Raw genomic sequence first — 15,941 nt, 5'->3', positions numbered from 1 at the left:
GAGACAAATTCCTTCGCCTGTTCTTTGATCTAGACGAGGCTGGCAGACGTGACAGCAGATAGTGGCGCAACGACAGCACCTCGGAGTACATGCGAGAAAGCACGGGATGCTCAATGCTTGCAGGTGTGGCGACGGGAGATTGGTTCGTTGCAAGCCTGGGTTTCTTAGGGCGTGGGTTGCGACCGGCAGGGTTTGGGACATTGCCTGTTCTCTTCATATTGGCAAGATCCTACGCAATTGACACGCAAGTCGCATTGTTGTTGTTCGGATCAGGGCAGCATTGTGAGTGGTGGAAGTGTGTATGGTGATGGTGTTCCAATCGTGTTTTTGGGCCGCCTGGCGCCCGAAGTTGGCTAGGCCAACAGGCACGCCAGGGATGTGAAATTGGTAGTCTTTGTGTGAGATTTCTATCCACGACTGCGCCGTGACACCAAATCTTGTTATGTTGCAGGTTGACCGGGTGCACGATAAGGGACTGGCGGCCGATGCAGACAGGATGCAGAAGACGCCGAGAGTCTGAGGCGGCAGACACTGACACTGGTCGCTGGCCCTGACGTCCTATCTTTCCCCGGACGAGCTGCCGTGACGCTTACTTTTAGCTTCTCTCCACAAACATTGGATATCGCGCATCGGGAGCATGCAGGGTGCGGCCAGAATGAATGGCAGCGCCTGCGGACTGCAGCGAGTGCGAACGAGTGCTCCAGTGACGGTCTCCGTCGCGTCGTAGGCACGAGAGCTTCGTGCATCCCACTCAGAGTTGTTGTCTGGCAGCGGACCCCCGCCATGGCGCCAGGGGAGAGTTCGGTACAGCAACGGTCGGCCAGTGAGCTTGGCTCACTGGCCCGCAGCTGCGGGCTCTCGTTCTCCCTCCCGTGCTTCCGTAGATCAGCAGCCGACGACGATTCACCTCCGCCGCGCCTCGCCCATGCTTACCCACCCTCCTCCTCCCCCACTGCCCCCGATCCTCGCCTTTCGCTAGAGTCGGACGTTCGGTCTGGTGTTGCGTCGGCTGCCGTCCTCTGTTCTCGTGGATAGCGCGGAGCAGTTCAGGCTGAAACAACAGCCCCAGAGCAAACTTGGGCCACCGGCGGCCTTTGCTCGCTATTGGCCGACCCTGCGATAGATTGAGGCTTCACGGTGGGTGAGTTGTCTCCTGCAACCCTTGCCGCCTCGACTTGAGAGAGCTCAGCGCGCCGCGAGCCCCTCCTCACCGCCCCAGGCTGATTGGCCTGCCTGTTCTCGTCGCCATCGTGCTCGCCTTGATTCGCGCCATTCGCTTCGTGCCCTCCTCGCAATTAGGATCATGGTGCGGTAGGGGTTCGACATGGCGGAGCCTGAGCATACCCATATGCATAACTTTGCATATCACCCTGGCGTGGCCAGCTGGGTCCAGTCGCTCGACAGCGGTGATGAAGTCACTGAACACGCTCCCGATGACTTTTACAAGTCTGCCGTCGCCCACACGCATGAGGTACCCCAGTCTGGCGACATGACGGCCACTCGCCAGCGCCAGCAGACGCCCAACGGAGCAGCGCGCTCGACCTCCAAACCCTCGATACGCTCCGTCTCCGGTCCCGCGACCTCCACAACCTCGCCGCGATCCAACCCCTCGATCGCGTTTAATCGACCGTCAGTCAAGAGCATGGCACAAAAGTTCAACCACCCTACGTCGGCCGAATCATCCCCCCAATCCACACGCGCGCGACCCGTCCGACCGCCGGCGGCCTCCACGAACTCATCGCCCGCACAACCAGCCAAAGAGGCTTCCTACGGCTCGTACAAGTTCAACAACCTCAAGCCGCGAGAACGGCCACAGCCTGCGCCTTCGTCTCCCGCCAGCGCCCGGGAGATTCGACAGGCGAAGATATACGGCGCACTGGTCAACGGTGTCGAGAGCTCGAGTCCACGCAAGGCACCATCGCGAAAGAAGGTGGCTTCACCAACGCGCGAGAAGGAAAAGAGCCGACAACCGTTCTTTGGCGAAGTGATAGGAGAGCACGATGCGGTAACGCCAGGTTTTGGGATCCCCCAATTCGACGGCGCAGCACTGTCCAACGAGTCCGTTTCCAATTCACCGGGCCCGCAGCCAGGCACCTCGACCATCAAAATCGTAACAGACGACCTCCCCGCTTTGCCCGAGAACCACGCGGACGGTTTTCCTCCACATCACCAACCCTCCGCCTCCGACATGGCGTCGCACCGACCGGGTGCGGACCGTGATGCGCAACAGTCTCCTATGTCAGATAACAGAACACCGCGGCGGCGGTCTCCGCCATCGCGAATACCGGTTCCCGCGTCACGAAGAATGAGTGCAGCTTCGGATTCGAGCTCTTCGACGCGTTCCGCCAGGTTCGCAAGCTACATGCGGCCCACGGCAGCGACTCGTGCACACGGCAAGGAAACACCCACACGCCCGGCAAGAGCACCCGTGAGCAAGACTAGCACGCCTTCTAAGAAATCCACAACACCTGCAGGTCAACCCACCCTGTCGGCCGCGACGTACCGCGGATATCGTGAGCGGGGAAAGTCGCCCCAGGCCACCAGTGGATCTGGACCCAGTGTCGCGGCTGTCATAGCCGCTCCGCCGCCACCCACGTCTCCACGTCTTCGCAATTCACGCGAGCGGCAGCCTTTGCAACGGACACCAGGCTCGCGATCGAGGAGCGCTGATCCACATGGTACGCAGGACTACTTTGGCGAAAGCTACGCGCCGCAAGTGCAGGAACGACCACACTTGCTCGAGCCCGGATACGAAGAGAAGCGATTGTCAGTGAGACGCGTCGAGCCCTCAGAAGACGAAGAAGATCCTTTGGATATACCCGGTGTGCAACTAGAATTGGATTTTAGCAATCAGCATTTGGATTCTGCATTGGATAAACAGCAGAGCGGTTTGCACCTTACTACCGATGGACCTTCGGTACCCCCCGCTGGACGGCCTTTATCATCAGCAACGAGTTTTGAAGAATCTCCGGTTTTGGGAATGCCTGGAAGTTTTATGACGACACCACCCATAGTACAGGCTGTGGCTACGCCTCCCCCAAATAAAACATCCTTTGGACAGGAAATTTCCCAGGACGCATCTGCGTCAGAAGCGCCGCAGCTAGGTGGTGAACTTTTGCAAGCGCGAACGTTCCAACCGGCGAACAAGCGCATGGCAGAGATCTCACGCGTAGAAGATACACAAGATAAATCCGAACTTGGCGTACGGGAATCAATACCCATCGCTCTTGGATCAGAAGTCTCGAGCCCGGGATGGGACAACGATACGCCTAAGCGGCCGAAGCACCAAACCCGGCTGAGTATTGGCTCTCAAACTTGGCGAGTTGAACCTTTGGATGCTTCTGGAACCATATCCTATCTGGACGAGGAGGTTGGTGATTCGCCTGTTGATCCGTTTGCTGACCGAGGAACGCTGAGGCCAGACGACTCAGCAAGCATGGCCTTCTTCCACCAGATTGGCCAGCAGCACCCCAATTGGGGCCCGAAGACCCCGGAACCGCAAAAGGACTCGTTCACGTTGGATAGTGAGGCCTACAGCGTCATTAACAAGATTTTGAACGTCTACCACGAATCAGACACGATCACTCCGCAAATCGCGCAACAGTCGTGGCAACAAGTACAGAGCGTATCTCCCATAGTGGCCCAACACAGAGACTGGAGCTCGAAAGAGGCAACCGAGACGTATCTTGCGAGATTACTTAGCGATGCTGCAGTAGGAAGAGATGGAGAAGCAGACGTGGACGCAACGCCCCATGCGGTACAGCCTGTGCAACCTGCTGCATCTGCACCCAGCATCCGGCAACTTGCTGCGGACCCGGACGAAGATGAGCCTTTCCCCGGTGGCACCGCCATCATTTTTCCCTCAGAATCGAGGCGGTATTCACGAGGCTCGCGTGCGTCGGTCGCGTCAGCGACGACAACTATCTTTGAAGGCCCGAGCCGGCCCGACAGTTCTTCCGGTCTCTCTGCACGTGATCGCACCCACAGCAACGACATCTCGCACCCAGTGAATCCTCCGCCGAAAGACTGGTCCTCGCCGCTGTCCCACGAGATCCAGTACCAACGGTTGCCTGAAGCCACCTACGCGGGCTCAGGCCTAGGGCTGTCTCTGCAGCAGAGTCGGGAGCAACAGCAGGCGCCTCACGGGCCACAATCCGCACCGCCAAAGCCGGCATACTCGCCGCCGCCGCCGCCGCCGAATATGGGGCACGTCTTCGGCCGCATCTGCCCACCCGAACGACGCAACGGCGACGACTCAGACAGCCTCGATGACAGGCCCCTGCTTAGCAGGTCGCCGCCGCCTGAATCGCCGAAGCGAACCCGCAACACGTACAGCAGCACCGATGGGAGCGGGGCCATGATGACAGGCGTTGTTCCGAGCACGGAGAAGGCACCGACGTCAGAGCCCACGTCGCCCAATCCTGAGCGGCTGCAGGAGAAGGTGTCCCTCGACTCGCCGGGGTTGAGCGCGGAACAGGATCGCGGCAAGGCCGTGGTGCAGGTACAGAAGCGCTACCGCGTCATAGAGGAGTTGTGCAAGACCGAGCACAGCTTCTGCGTTGACATGATGGTGGCCCACCAGATCTTTGAGGGCACGTCCAAGGAGGTACTGACCGACGAGGAGCGCAAGCTCTTGTTCAGCAATTGCAAGGACCTAGAGAACTTCTCCCACAATCTGTGGAAGTCGCTTAAGGATGCCATCCGGCCCATTGTCAACCAGCTGCCGCCCGAAGAGAGCTCGGGAGCCGAATACGATGAATTCGTACACTGCACGCCGGAGAACGACCGCCAGGTCAAGGTTGGAGAGGTCATGCTGGCATTCATACCCCGCATGGAGCGCGTGTATACAACGTACTACCTCAACTACGACGACGCGTCGAAATTCATCAAGGCCAACACGCAGAACCCGGAGCTGCTGGGCTGGGTGATGGCCTGCTTTCAGCACTGTCCCAACCTCACGACTGCGTGGGATCTAGATTCCCTTCTCATCAAACCCGTTCAGCGCATGCTTCGATACCCCCTGCTCCTCTCAGAACTCATCGAGAAAACTGTTGCGGACCACCCAGATTTGGCGATGCTCAAGCAGGCCAAGGATGCAATCATCAAAATTGCCGAGCGTATTGACGTGGCGAAGAAGCGGCAGGAGACGCTGCGCGCAGCAACGTCAGAGGGCAAGAAACAAAAAGGCAAAGGATCCGCCGATCGTAACGTCAAATCGATCGTAAAAGCTCTTAGGTGGAGCAAGGAGAAAGCCAAGACTCTTCAAGAAGCCACCCTCATCTTCGACGATCAAGAATACAACCAGGTGACGCAGAAATTCGGCGGTCATTTCTTCCAGATTCAGATCGTGATCGCCGACATGGACCAGTACTTATCTTCCATGACCGAGTCGACCGTACAACTCAACCAGGTGATGCTTGGCTTCATCACGGTCGCCGAGACAGGCCCTTCAGCCAATGCCGAGATGGAGAGCACCTGGCGGCGATGGGCGATGGCACATCTTGATCTCCAGAATAAGGCCCTCGAAGAGCACGTAAGTTGCGCTCGTTCCACTCCGAGTGATGTTTGTTAATGTAAACGTAGAAAACCGCTGTTAGGGATCGTGTCATGAAGCCCATCTCGAGCGTGTGGGATCAATGGGTTGGCCCACAGAAACTCATGGAGCAACGCAAGAAGCTCCTCATACAGTACGCCAAGTACAAGCAGGCTGTCGACCGCAAGGAGAAGATCGACCCTAAGCTTGAGGAGACTGCCAAATCCTTCCTTACGATCAATGACTCCCTCAAGCAAGAGCTGCCTATGCTGTATGAACTCACCAAGAAGGTTGTCCGTCTCTGCTCTACCATCTTCATCGGCCTTTCCAAGGACTGGTACAAGACGTGCTCCAAGAAGATCCTTCCACTTCTAGAGAGTGAGCCACAGCATACTACGTCGATTAGCTACGACTTCAAGACGTACCAAGAACGCTTCAAGTCGGACTTCCGCCAGATGGAGGCAACTGCAAGGAGCCTTGCGATCATCAACCACGACCTGATCAATAGTCTCAGCAACTACATGAGCCCTATCCCCATGGCCGACGATACCTCGTCACGCAAATCTTCATCCAGGAGGACTGAGTCCATTGGCAGCGAGGTCTCTATGATGGATCGTCACAGCCGCAATCGGAACAGCGGTGGCTACAACAGCTCGCGCTCTGGCATGCACTCTTTCGAGGGCCCGCCCCGATCCTCGCCTGCCGTCACGTATGGTCCTGGCTCTCAACCACCGGTCAGCTACAAAGGGCCCTCTACTACCACCAGCGCAGCATCTTCTCTGTTCCGCGAGCGCCCTGCCTCTGATCGTATTCATGACCAGCCTCATGCTCCAGGCTCATACACTAGCGAATCTACCGTTACTGCGGGCAGAGCATCCAACAGCAGCGCCCGCAACCCTGCCTGGACAAACATGAACCATGGCTTCGACGGTACCTGGGACGAGACAACCTCTTTCGCGCAGCCCGCTTCTATCGGTGCTTCTTTCCTCCAACCCTCTCTCACCACCACCTCATCCTCGCACTCCCAGCAGCCCTCTCAGCCCGGCTCTTCCCGCACCTCCGGCGTTTTCAACTCCGCTCTCCCAATGTCTAGCCGTAACTCTGCTGAAGAGCTGCCCGCCACTCCTTCTGATCCCGATGAGCCTGAGGTCTTGTTCCTGGCTGCGAGCTTGTTTGAGTTCAACATCGCACACGATCGTCGCGAGGGCGGCATTCCCTACCTGGTCTATGTGCCGGGCGAGATCTTCGACGTCATTGGTATGAAGGGTGAGCTGTGGCTCGCGCGCAATCAAGACGATCCGCATCGCACCGTGGGCTGGATCTGGGAGAAGCACTTTGCTCGGATCCTACCCGAGGATGCGTAGGCCTGGCTCGATGGGCTGCGTCGGTACGATCGTATACCATTCGTGTCCCGGCATACCTCACTTCACACTTGCCCAAGACCTTTTTTCTTCTGTTTCTTTTTCTCTGCTCGGCGTTCTTTCGGAGAGCGTAAGGCTCGTTTCTGCATGATACCTCACCTTTTCACGGGAATGGAAATATGGAGCCAAGCCCCCCGAACTTTACCTGGCTTCTATTGGGCTGGAGTTTCGACGGACGGACTGGATGGATGGCATGGATTTTCACGGCCGAAGCGAAGCGAAGCATTGGCGTGGCAATGGCATTAACATGGCTGGCGTAATGACTACATGAATGATCTGCGGCTTTTTCACTTGTTTTCTTCTGATGGATGGATGGTAGGGCAGGTTGGTGTGAAGGGGAGAGTGTATAGTATGGCCGCGAGGCTGGGAATTGAAATGTATAACTGTGTATATGGTGTGTTCTGGATGGTGTACGTGAGCGTGGCTCTGGCAGGCGCGAAGGTGACGGCGGAGAGGAAGATGATGAGAATCGTCTTCTTGTTGACGAGGGCTCACGAACGGGTCACTCTGAATAGAACAGATGCATGCAGTTTCTGGAGAGGAGATCAACCAGAAGAAAAACCGATTACCTTGTCCACGAGTCATTATGGCATCTACAAACACATCATCCCCCATTCCCAGCTCCGATCACACCGCAGAACTCATCAGCGCAGGAAGTCTCACGTCGCCTTCATCGGCACCACGACAACGGTCTCGACAATCGAGCTCGTCGAGACAGTAGTGCTGACGCTCAGAGGGATCCAGCCAGCGGGAATGGGGGAGTCTATCGGGTTGCCCGGCGACGATGGCGCTCCACTGTGTCCAGCATTGCTCGGACTGGGACTTTGCCTTGGTGTGCTGTAGGACGTGGCCGTGGCCGTGACTGAGACCGTTACCTGAGAGAAATTGGCAGGAAGAGTTGTGTACGAGATGAATGGGGTAGCTGAAGCGTGTTTGGAGTTCGACTTGCCGGCAGTAACGAAAGGATAGTTGGCGCCCGACTTGCCGCCAGTACCGAGAGGGTGATTGGAGCTCGACTTGACGCCTGTAGCGGAAGGATAGCTGGATTCCGGCTTTGGCTACGGAGGGCGAGTTTTCATCTTCTGAGAGCTCCGGGAATGCTCTAGGAAACTGGGCGCCGAGGCCACCGCCAGCGATGGAGTCGACGTCGTATACTGCGTTGGATCAACAACCATTTGAACAAAGCTCGGAAAATGAGACCTACAGTCTGCGACAACACCAATCTGTCCGGCCAGCGCTCCACCACTCACATCATCCCAATACGCCACACCTTCCCACTCAGGAAGGTACTTCACAGCTGGGTCGGAGAATACGTGATCTCCCGCAACAACAAGCAGCAAATACACCGCATACAACTTACTCACGCTCCCAACGCGATACACTGGCCCCCCATTTACCTCTCTTCCATCGCTCTCGCCTCCAGCAACGTCCACACCTTCATTGTAATACTCAAACACCGCACCCTCCTTGTCAAAGATCTGAATAGAAACCGTCTCATCCAAGGATACGGGACCATGGATGCTTTTTCCTGATGCGAAAGCATCGTCTAGAGCAGCATCAATATGGGTGACGGCATCACGCGACGCCGGGGAGTCGACGAGGTCCTTAGCAGGAGGGAAGACAGGGCCGTAGATAGGACACAGGGCTGCATGCATGACAGCAGTGATACTGAAGAGGGTGAGTAAGAGGATGCCGTAGGTGGGAGGCATGGCGAATATGGACAGCTCGAGCGAGGTATGGTATTTGGGTATCGGCGTCTTCAAATAGGCATGCAGACTGCTACGCTCTATCACTCTACTTGGAATGTCTTGCGGCAGAGTCGCTGTTCTTTTGCCTCGTCTTTCCAACATGGAGTTTCAATACCAAGAGTGATAGGCCCGCCTCACGCCCCAGCAAGCCTTAGCTTACTTCTGCACGAAGATGAACCCTCCGTCTTCCGATCGCACGACACAAAAACAAACAACATGTCAATCGGGGCGAGCTCGGAGTGCACCGATCGGTAAAGGAGAGTGTACACGTGCGTATAAACCAATATTCTTCGATTGTCATGTCGTTGATCATCGTGCAGTGCTACACTCCTTGACCAGCCCACTATGCGTGCAGAACTGCATCTTGATTCCACAGCCAGACTGGCTTACAACCGCAACTCCCGAAGCTCCGCATTAGTGCCCGGCCACCCTCCTGATATCCGCTATAGCCTTCCTCCTGTACTCGCTCTCCGCGAACAGCGCCCTGATCAGATCCAGAACCTCATCCACCTCCATCTCGAGCCTCAACTCACCATCCGTCCACATGTACCTTATATCCGCGAGACTGCTATCCAGAATCTCGCTCAAGTACTGGAACTTGAACCAGTTTGGCGTATACACGCTGGTCATGTCGCGCTGCTGGCCGTCGGCATCCTCGGTAATGAACAGCGCAGCCAGCGACGACAGAGATACGCAGTACCCGCGCAGCTTCTTGGACTCGTCCTCGGCGATGTCGGGCATGTCCTCGATGTCGGCGATGAATTTTGCTAGCGCGGTGGACACGAGCGAGCCAAGAGACTGGAGCAGCGCGGAGTGTGATAGCACGGGCTTCCAGACATTCTTCACGTCCGAAATGCGGTCGATGGTCATGGCGATGGCGTTGTCGCACTCGGCTGCGAATGGCATTTTGGTGCAGCTCGCAAATCCCTGTGCGGCATCGAGGTGGTCGCGAATTATGGTCCGCTGCGACTCCATTTCCCGGCCGTACGCACGTTTACCAAAGCCTTCGATAGCTTTGATATCCTGCTCGAGCCGCGGCTTGAGTCTGACGGATGGCTTGAGGTGCTGTGGTAGGTCTGTTGATGGGTCTTGCTCTGCGCGCTCGGCGATGAAAGCGTGGAGGCGGTCGGAGAGCCGTGTGCAGTCGTTGTAGATTAACATGTTAGCGGCGATATCCCGGGAGTAATGGGTGGCGGCCGTGGCCCGGTACATAGCCAGGAGGAGACTTGGAATGTCGTAAAGACCACCGCTGGCGGGCGCGATGGCAGTGCCAACCAGATCGGGGCTGGTGAGGGTGCCGACGTCTGTGACGGCCTGGAGGATTAGATCGATGATGGAGTCGGGAATAGCCGTTACGGTGTAAGTCTCTCTCAGTGTCATCTCCCGGTCTTTCGGAGGCTTCTCAGATTTGGCGGCCTGCCCGTTGGCCTTGGGCTCGGGCTCTGGCTCTGAGGATTGCACAGTGGGTTGTGACAGAACCTGCTTTTGCTCTTCCTCGTCGCCCCAGTCTGCGCCCCAATCTTCAGCATCTTCTTCGCCTTGCGCTTCGGCCTTTGGCACTTCATGTTCCTTCTGGGACTCTTGCGACTCATCCTCGTCTATGCCCCACGCGCTGATATCCTCCTCTTCCACTGGCTCGGCCTGAATCTTTTCGGCTTTGTTCGCTGCCTCTTCTGCTGGTGCTTCTTCGTCTCCCCAATCGGCACCCCAGTCTTCGTCGTGCTCTTCGTGGCCGCCGAGCATAGCGTCTCCCTTTGACAAGACCTGAGTCTCGACCCGTTCCACCGTCTTCTTCTCCTGCACTCGTCTCGGGAAGATACGTTGTACCTGGGCTATTGCGGCTTCTTTCTGTCGCGCAAGCCATTTCTCGGCGGACTTGTCGACCCACGCAGTTAAGCGTTGCTGCCCGCTCCACCCAAGTTCATCGAAGAACTCAACAAGCCCAAGAACGAGCGAGAGTGTTTCTTGGAATTCGGGGATGCCTTTCGTAGACAACGGGATAGCAGGCAGGAGCCAATTTGCTATCAGTCGGTTGGCGATGACTGGGACCAGCTTCTCGGACAGAGGAACGGCGACGTCGGGAGGCATGCGGGTGCTCAGGTACTCGGCTGTAGACTGGATGTCTTCCAGCGTGGCTCGAACGCTCATGTCGCTTACTTGTCCTGCAGCTTGGATATCGTTGCCGTAGATCGTCAATGCGGATGCAACTTGATCAGGACCAATGGCCAGCCGTGGCTGCACGATGACGCTGTCAAAGTCATGGCTGAGGCGCACGACGAAGTTGTCGAAGAGTCCCAGTCTCGTCAATGCTTCGACCAGTGTGTCTATTTTCATGCCGCTCTCGCCATCCTCCCGCTCAATCTCGTCTTTCAGTGTGATTTTCCGTTCCGCGGTGTTGACCAAGAGCAGACTGTGCCATGTCTCCGTAACATTTTCCACCAGTGCGGACCTCAGCTGGCCCGATCTTGTCTTCAGAAGACCGACCACTCGCGTGTTCTCGAACGGCCCAAGCCTCTTGAAAGCGCCATCCGCATCCTCAAGCCGCTCGAGTGCATGCAAAATGTGGTTGTGGACTGCGGCATCCTGGGCCGCCTCCAGCAGAGTTGAGATGTCTTGGAGCTGCTCTACAACCTGCACCAGGCTCTCGTTGTACGCAATCTCGGAATGCAGGAAGCTGACTTTGGTGGCGGCATCCTGAACGTTGGCTGTCTTCTCTTTGCCAGACTCTGCCTGCTGTACAATTTCCTTTGCAGTTTCTTGAGAGCGCTTGATGTCGGCTTGGAGCTTGCGCGCTTGGGTCATCCATCCGTCAACGTCGGAGGCGGCTTCGCGGGAGATTTGGCGGATTTCCTCCTAGGACCATTGTCAGCTTTCTGCGCAGAGATGCGCATGATGTTGCGGTCGTGATTGGCACCTTTGTGTCATCTCTCGCCTTCTCTAGGGTCTGTCGCAGCCTCGGAAGAGCTGCAGCTGGCACGGGCGCAGAGGATACGCTCTCCGACTGCGGGAAGGTGCCATGCTGGACGGAGTGGAGGAGGGCCTCCCCAAGCTCCTGGTCAGAGACTGGCGCAGACATTGGAGCTATGGGCGTCCGAGCATGTCGGTTCCAGGAAGAATATCTCGGCCAACGGAGGCGTCGACGTGTTTTGTGTCTACGCCATGGTGATTCGTGGCGTGTACCCTGCCTGCAAACCAAGTGGGCCGTGCGAGAGCCCTACCAAACCCCGCCACCCCGCCATCGTCGAGAGCAGAGCAGAGCTGTTCGTCGGGAGAAACCAATACGACGCTCCTCTCCAAGCCCAATCAGGTTGCGTTCTTCCTTCACTTGCCATCGTGCCCCCTTGCCAATCATATCCGCCCAGCACACCGCCTCCGTCTGCGCAGTGCGCTGTTACGGGTTTGGCACCTTGGGGAACGTACACTTATAGTCCGCACGTTCATACCCACGACCGGGGCTGCATCTTGGGAGGCCTTCTCTGCTTTTAGGCAACGTCACTAACTGGTAAGCCTCTGCCCTGCATTGCACGTTTTCCATTCCTGTCCTCGCGTAGACACTCAGCTCACGACGCGGTATCATCGTGTCAGCTGAGTGGCTTCCTCCTGTAGACCTTCTGATGCGCGCCTTCCCCAACGCACTCTGCGTTGTTGTGTCGGCAGCGCAGCTGTCGACGTGTTGTGCCGCACATTTACGCGAGGAACGTCGCCCCTCGTTCCGGGAACTGACAGAGAACAATGTTAGCACTAGCCCTGCATCGTACAAAGAAGCTTGGGCGCCCGGAACGGTACACGCAGATCAGGCAGACGCACTTTCCTGCGTTGAAGAGGAGTGCTCCTTCTACGACTCCGACACAGACCAACAGCCTTTTCTCTTCGGCAAGATGGGGTCTGTTGCGCAGGAGACCAAGTTTAGGAAGGTTCAGCAGTTCAAAGCCGACTATGCGGAGGCCGAGTTCACCCAGTATGAGTCGCAGCGCACCGGCATGAACGTTGTGGTGGTGGACAGGAAAGGGCCAAAGATATACGGTTACTTTGCACTGGCGACCGAGATCCATGACGACTCTGGAGCACGTGAGTACTGCCACATCTCTCAACTGCGTTCACTGACATCCACAGCCCACACACTGGAACATCTGTGCTTCATGGGCTCACGGAAGTATCCTTTCAAGGGTGTTCTGGATAAGCTCTCCACTCGAGCTTATTCCGACACCAACGCCTGGACGGATGTCGATGAGACTGTCTACACCCTGACCACAGCCGGATGGGAAGGTTTTGCACAGATTTTGCCCATCTATCTGGACCATCTCGTCGTACCCACCCTCACAGACGAGGGCTGCTACACCGAAGTCCACCATATCGATGGCACTGGAAATGATGCCGGGTGAGCGCTCCCGTAGACTTTTGAATATCCACGTTAACAGCCGAAAGTGTTGTGTACTCCGAAATGCAGGGTCGCCAGAATCTGCAGGGAGATCTGATGGATCTGGAGATGCGTCGTATCCTGTACCCCGAGAAGTACGGTTTTCGTTATGAGACCGGAGGTCGGGTAGAGAACTTGCGCGTCCTCACCGCGGAACGAATCCGCCAATTCCATCGCGACATGTACCAGCCTAAGAATCTTCGCTTGGTTCTCATCGGTGAGGTCGACCACGCAGACCTTCTCTCGATTCTGGACAAGTTCGAGGATGACATCGCAGACAGTGTGCCCTCTTACACTGCTCCCTTCAAGCGGCCTTGGTCTGATTCAAAACTCGAGCCGGGACTCTCAAAGACGACCGTTGAGACCGTTGAGTTTCCCGAAGAGGATGAGTCTACGGGCGAGATTCAGATTGCCCTCATTGGGCCCGACTCTACGGATGAGAAGCTTGAGACAGCTCTCAATACAGTGCTCATGTACCTCGCTGGCTCTTCAGTCTCAGTGCTAGTCAACAAACTCGCGGAGAAGGAGCATCTCACCAGCATGGTATACTTTTACGTCCGAAGCTTTGCGCAGTCGGTCATTCACTTTACATTGACCAGTGTTGCGACTGAGAAGCTTGAAGAAGTCGAGAAACGCTTCTGGGAGGTTCTGCGGGAACACGTGGCCCAGCCCATAGATCTGGCTTACCTCAAGGATTGCCTACACCGATTCAAGCGCCAGGTGAGGTTCACCTCGGAGATCGGCAATGACGAGTTCAAAGATCCTATCATCAAAGACCACTCTTACGGTCCGCGTGATGGTTCCAAGCTTCGGGAGGCTATGGAGTCGCTCTCCGTATTTGACGAACTCGAGGACTGGAGCGAGGAAGAATGGCGCTCATTCATCAAGAAGTGGATCGTGGAACCCCATCACGTTTCTCTACTTGGAAAGCCGTCCGTAGCACTTGCAGACAAGATCAAGTCTGATGAAGTCGAGCGTGTCAAGGCACAACAAGAGAAGCTCGGCGAGGCAGGCCTAAAAGAGAAGGCAGAGAAGTTGGAGAAGGCGAAAGCCGAAAACGACAAGCCAATCCCACTCGAAATGATGGAGAGCTTGAAGGTCCCTAGTACTAGCTCCATCCATTTCTTCGAGACAACGACCGCGCGCTCTGGACTTGCAAAGAAGCTCGGCATAATCGACAACAAGATCCAGAAGATCATCGACAAGGATGAGAACGGACTCCCACTATTCGTCCATTACGAGTCGATCCCGACATCCTTTGTTCACTTTGGGCTTGTACTTGGTACAGCCGGGGTGCCTACTGAGCTGAAGCCGTTGCTCGGCGTTTACCTTAACAACTTCTTTAGCACGCCGATCACGCGCGACGGCAAGCGCATCGAGTTCGAGCAGGTCATCACTGACCTTGAAAAGGACACGATTGAGTACAGCCTTGATCGTGGCAACGACATTGGTAATGGCGAGATGCTCTACGTCCACTTTGTGTCGGAGGCAGACAAGTTCAAGGATGTTGTTCAATGGCTCGCAGATCTTCTGGTGAACTCGATCTTCGACACCGAGCGTTTGATTGCAGCCGTGAAGAAAATGCTCGCAGACGTGCCAGACGAGAAGCGTGATGGCCACAGCATGATGTTTTCCGTCGACCGCATGATCCACTACAAGGAGGCTTCTTCCACGCGCGCCACCAACACTCTGGTGAAGGCGCTCTACCTGAAGCGTACATTAAAGCAGCTCAAGACAGACCCCCAGCAAGTAATCGACAAGCTCGAGTCTCTCCGCAAGCACCTCCTGACCTTCTCCAACCTCCGCGTCCTCGCAATCGCCAACTTTGAAACCCTCCCCAACCCGGTATCTACCTTCAAGATTCTCACCGACGCCATCAAGCCCGGCCCGGAACCCACCGTCAACCCCATCGACGACCGCGCATCCCTGCTTTCAGACATCGGAAAGAACCCTGGGGGCACCCACTACGCCGTCCCCATGCCCATCGACTCGTCATTTGCCATGTTGACCTCCAAGGGCCCTGACTCGTACACGAGTCCAGATCTGCCTGCTCTGCTAGTCGCTCTGGCCTACCTCGATGCCGTCGAAGGCCCCATGTGGCAGGACATCCGCGGCACGGGACTTGCCTACGGCGCAAACTTCCTGCGCGACATCCAAGCCGGCCTTCTCAAGTTCCGCATCTACAAGTCTCCAAACTCGTATGCGGCGTACGAGAAGGCGCGCACCGTCGTCAAGGAATACGGCGACGGCACACGCAAGCTGGACAAACTCGCCCTCGAAGGCGCCATCAGCAGCATCGTGCGCGAGTTTGTCGACGACAAAGCCACCATTGTCGATGCGGCGCGCGGTAGCTTCATCGACCTGGTGGTCAAGCGCGTGGGCAAGGAGTGGTCCGAGTGGGTGCTCGGCCAGGTCCGCGAGGTCAAGGAAGACGACGTGCGCAAGACGTTTACGGACGTCATCGCCAACGTGTTTGATCCCGCCAAGACGGACCTGGTCATCACGTGCGGTGGCAACATGGTCGACGTAAGCCTTTCCCCTCTCCTTCTTCAGCCCGACAGCATGCTAACGAGAAGCAGGATCTGAAGAAGAACTTTGAAAAGGACGGCTTCACCATCAACGTCAAGCAACTGGTTGATTTCCAAGAGGACTACGGATTGCAGGGCGATGCCGACGAGGAAGATGATGAGGAGGAGAGCGAGGGGAGTGAGGGCAGCGAGGAGGAGTCGGAGGAGGAGTAGCGTCCAGCAGCGTGCGCATGTATTATAATAGGACGAAGGCACTTCGGGAGCGCTAGATGTGCAAATAGAAGCGTGGGATCG

The 15,941-nt window shown here is 56.6% G+C and overlaps 5 protein-coding genes across 5 annotated transcripts; 4 read left to right on the top strand and 1 right to left on the bottom strand.

The window, feature by feature from the left end:
• Positions 1-1,180: 1,180 nt before the first annotated feature.
• Positions 1,181-7,059, top strand: CC84DRAFT_315685 (uncharacterized protein). The gene is made up of 2 exons (XM_018185825.1): positions 1,181-5,533; positions 5,584-7,059. Exons 1-2 carry the CDS (start codon positions 1,325-1,327, stop codon positions 6,895-6,897), a joined length of 5,523 nt encoding a protein of 1,840 aa, XP_018030937.1. The 5' UTR covers positions 1,181-1,324; the 3' UTR covers positions 6,898-7,059.
• On the top strand, positions 7,060-7,905 carry CC84DRAFT_315686 (uncharacterized protein). Its single transcript, XM_018185826.1, has one exon. The coding sequence runs from the start codon at positions 7,222-7,224 to the stop codon at positions 7,795-7,797; it is 576 nt and encodes a 191-aa protein (XP_018030936.1). The 5' UTR covers positions 7,060-7,221; the 3' UTR covers positions 7,798-7,905.
• Positions 7,906-8,880: 975 nt separating this feature from the next.
• On the bottom strand, positions 8,881-11,942 carry CC84DRAFT_1168659 (uncharacterized protein). Its single transcript, XM_018179452.1, has 2 exons — positions 11,617-11,942; positions 8,881-11,555 (listed from the first exon to the last, which is right to left on the bottom strand). Exons 1-2 carry the CDS (start codon positions 11,776-11,778, stop codon positions 9,117-9,119), a joined length of 2,601 nt encoding a protein of 866 aa, XP_018030935.1. The 5' UTR covers positions 11,779-11,942; the 3' UTR covers positions 8,881-9,116.
• On the top strand, positions 11,604-12,477 carry CC84DRAFT_315612 (uncharacterized protein). The gene is made up of 2 exons (XM_018185824.1): positions 11,604-12,204; positions 12,448-12,477. The coding sequence occupies exon 1, from the start codon at positions 11,786-11,788 to the stop codon at positions 12,128-12,130; it is 345 nt and encodes a 114-aa protein (XP_018030934.1). The 5' UTR covers positions 11,604-11,785; the 3' UTR covers positions 12,131-12,204; positions 12,448-12,477.
• Positions 12,478-12,580: 103 nt separating this feature from the next.
• On the top strand, positions 12,581-15,860 carry CC84DRAFT_1190618 (zinc metalloprotease-like protein; the record flags this gene model as incomplete). The annotated part of the gene is made up of 4 exons (XM_018181124.1): positions 12,581-12,770; positions 12,816-13,080; positions 13,128-15,645; positions 15,699-15,860. 4 exons carry the CDS (start codon positions 12,581-12,583, stop codon positions 15,858-15,860), a joined length of 3,135 nt encoding a protein of 1,044 aa, XP_018030933.1.
• Between the last annotated feature and the right edge of the window lie 81 nt (positions 15,861-15,941).

The sequence above is a fragment of the Paraphaeosphaeria sporulosa genome (assembly GCF_001642045.1).
Source record: "Paraphaeosphaeria sporulosa strain AP3s5-JAC2a unplaced genomic scaffold CC84scaffold_12, whole genome shotgun sequence".
Lineage (NCBI taxonomy): Eukaryota > Fungi > Ascomycota > Dothideomycetes > Pleosporales > Didymosphaeriaceae > Paraphaeosphaeria > Paraphaeosphaeria sporulosa.
This window is presented reverse-complemented; position numbering and strand designations above follow the sequence as displayed.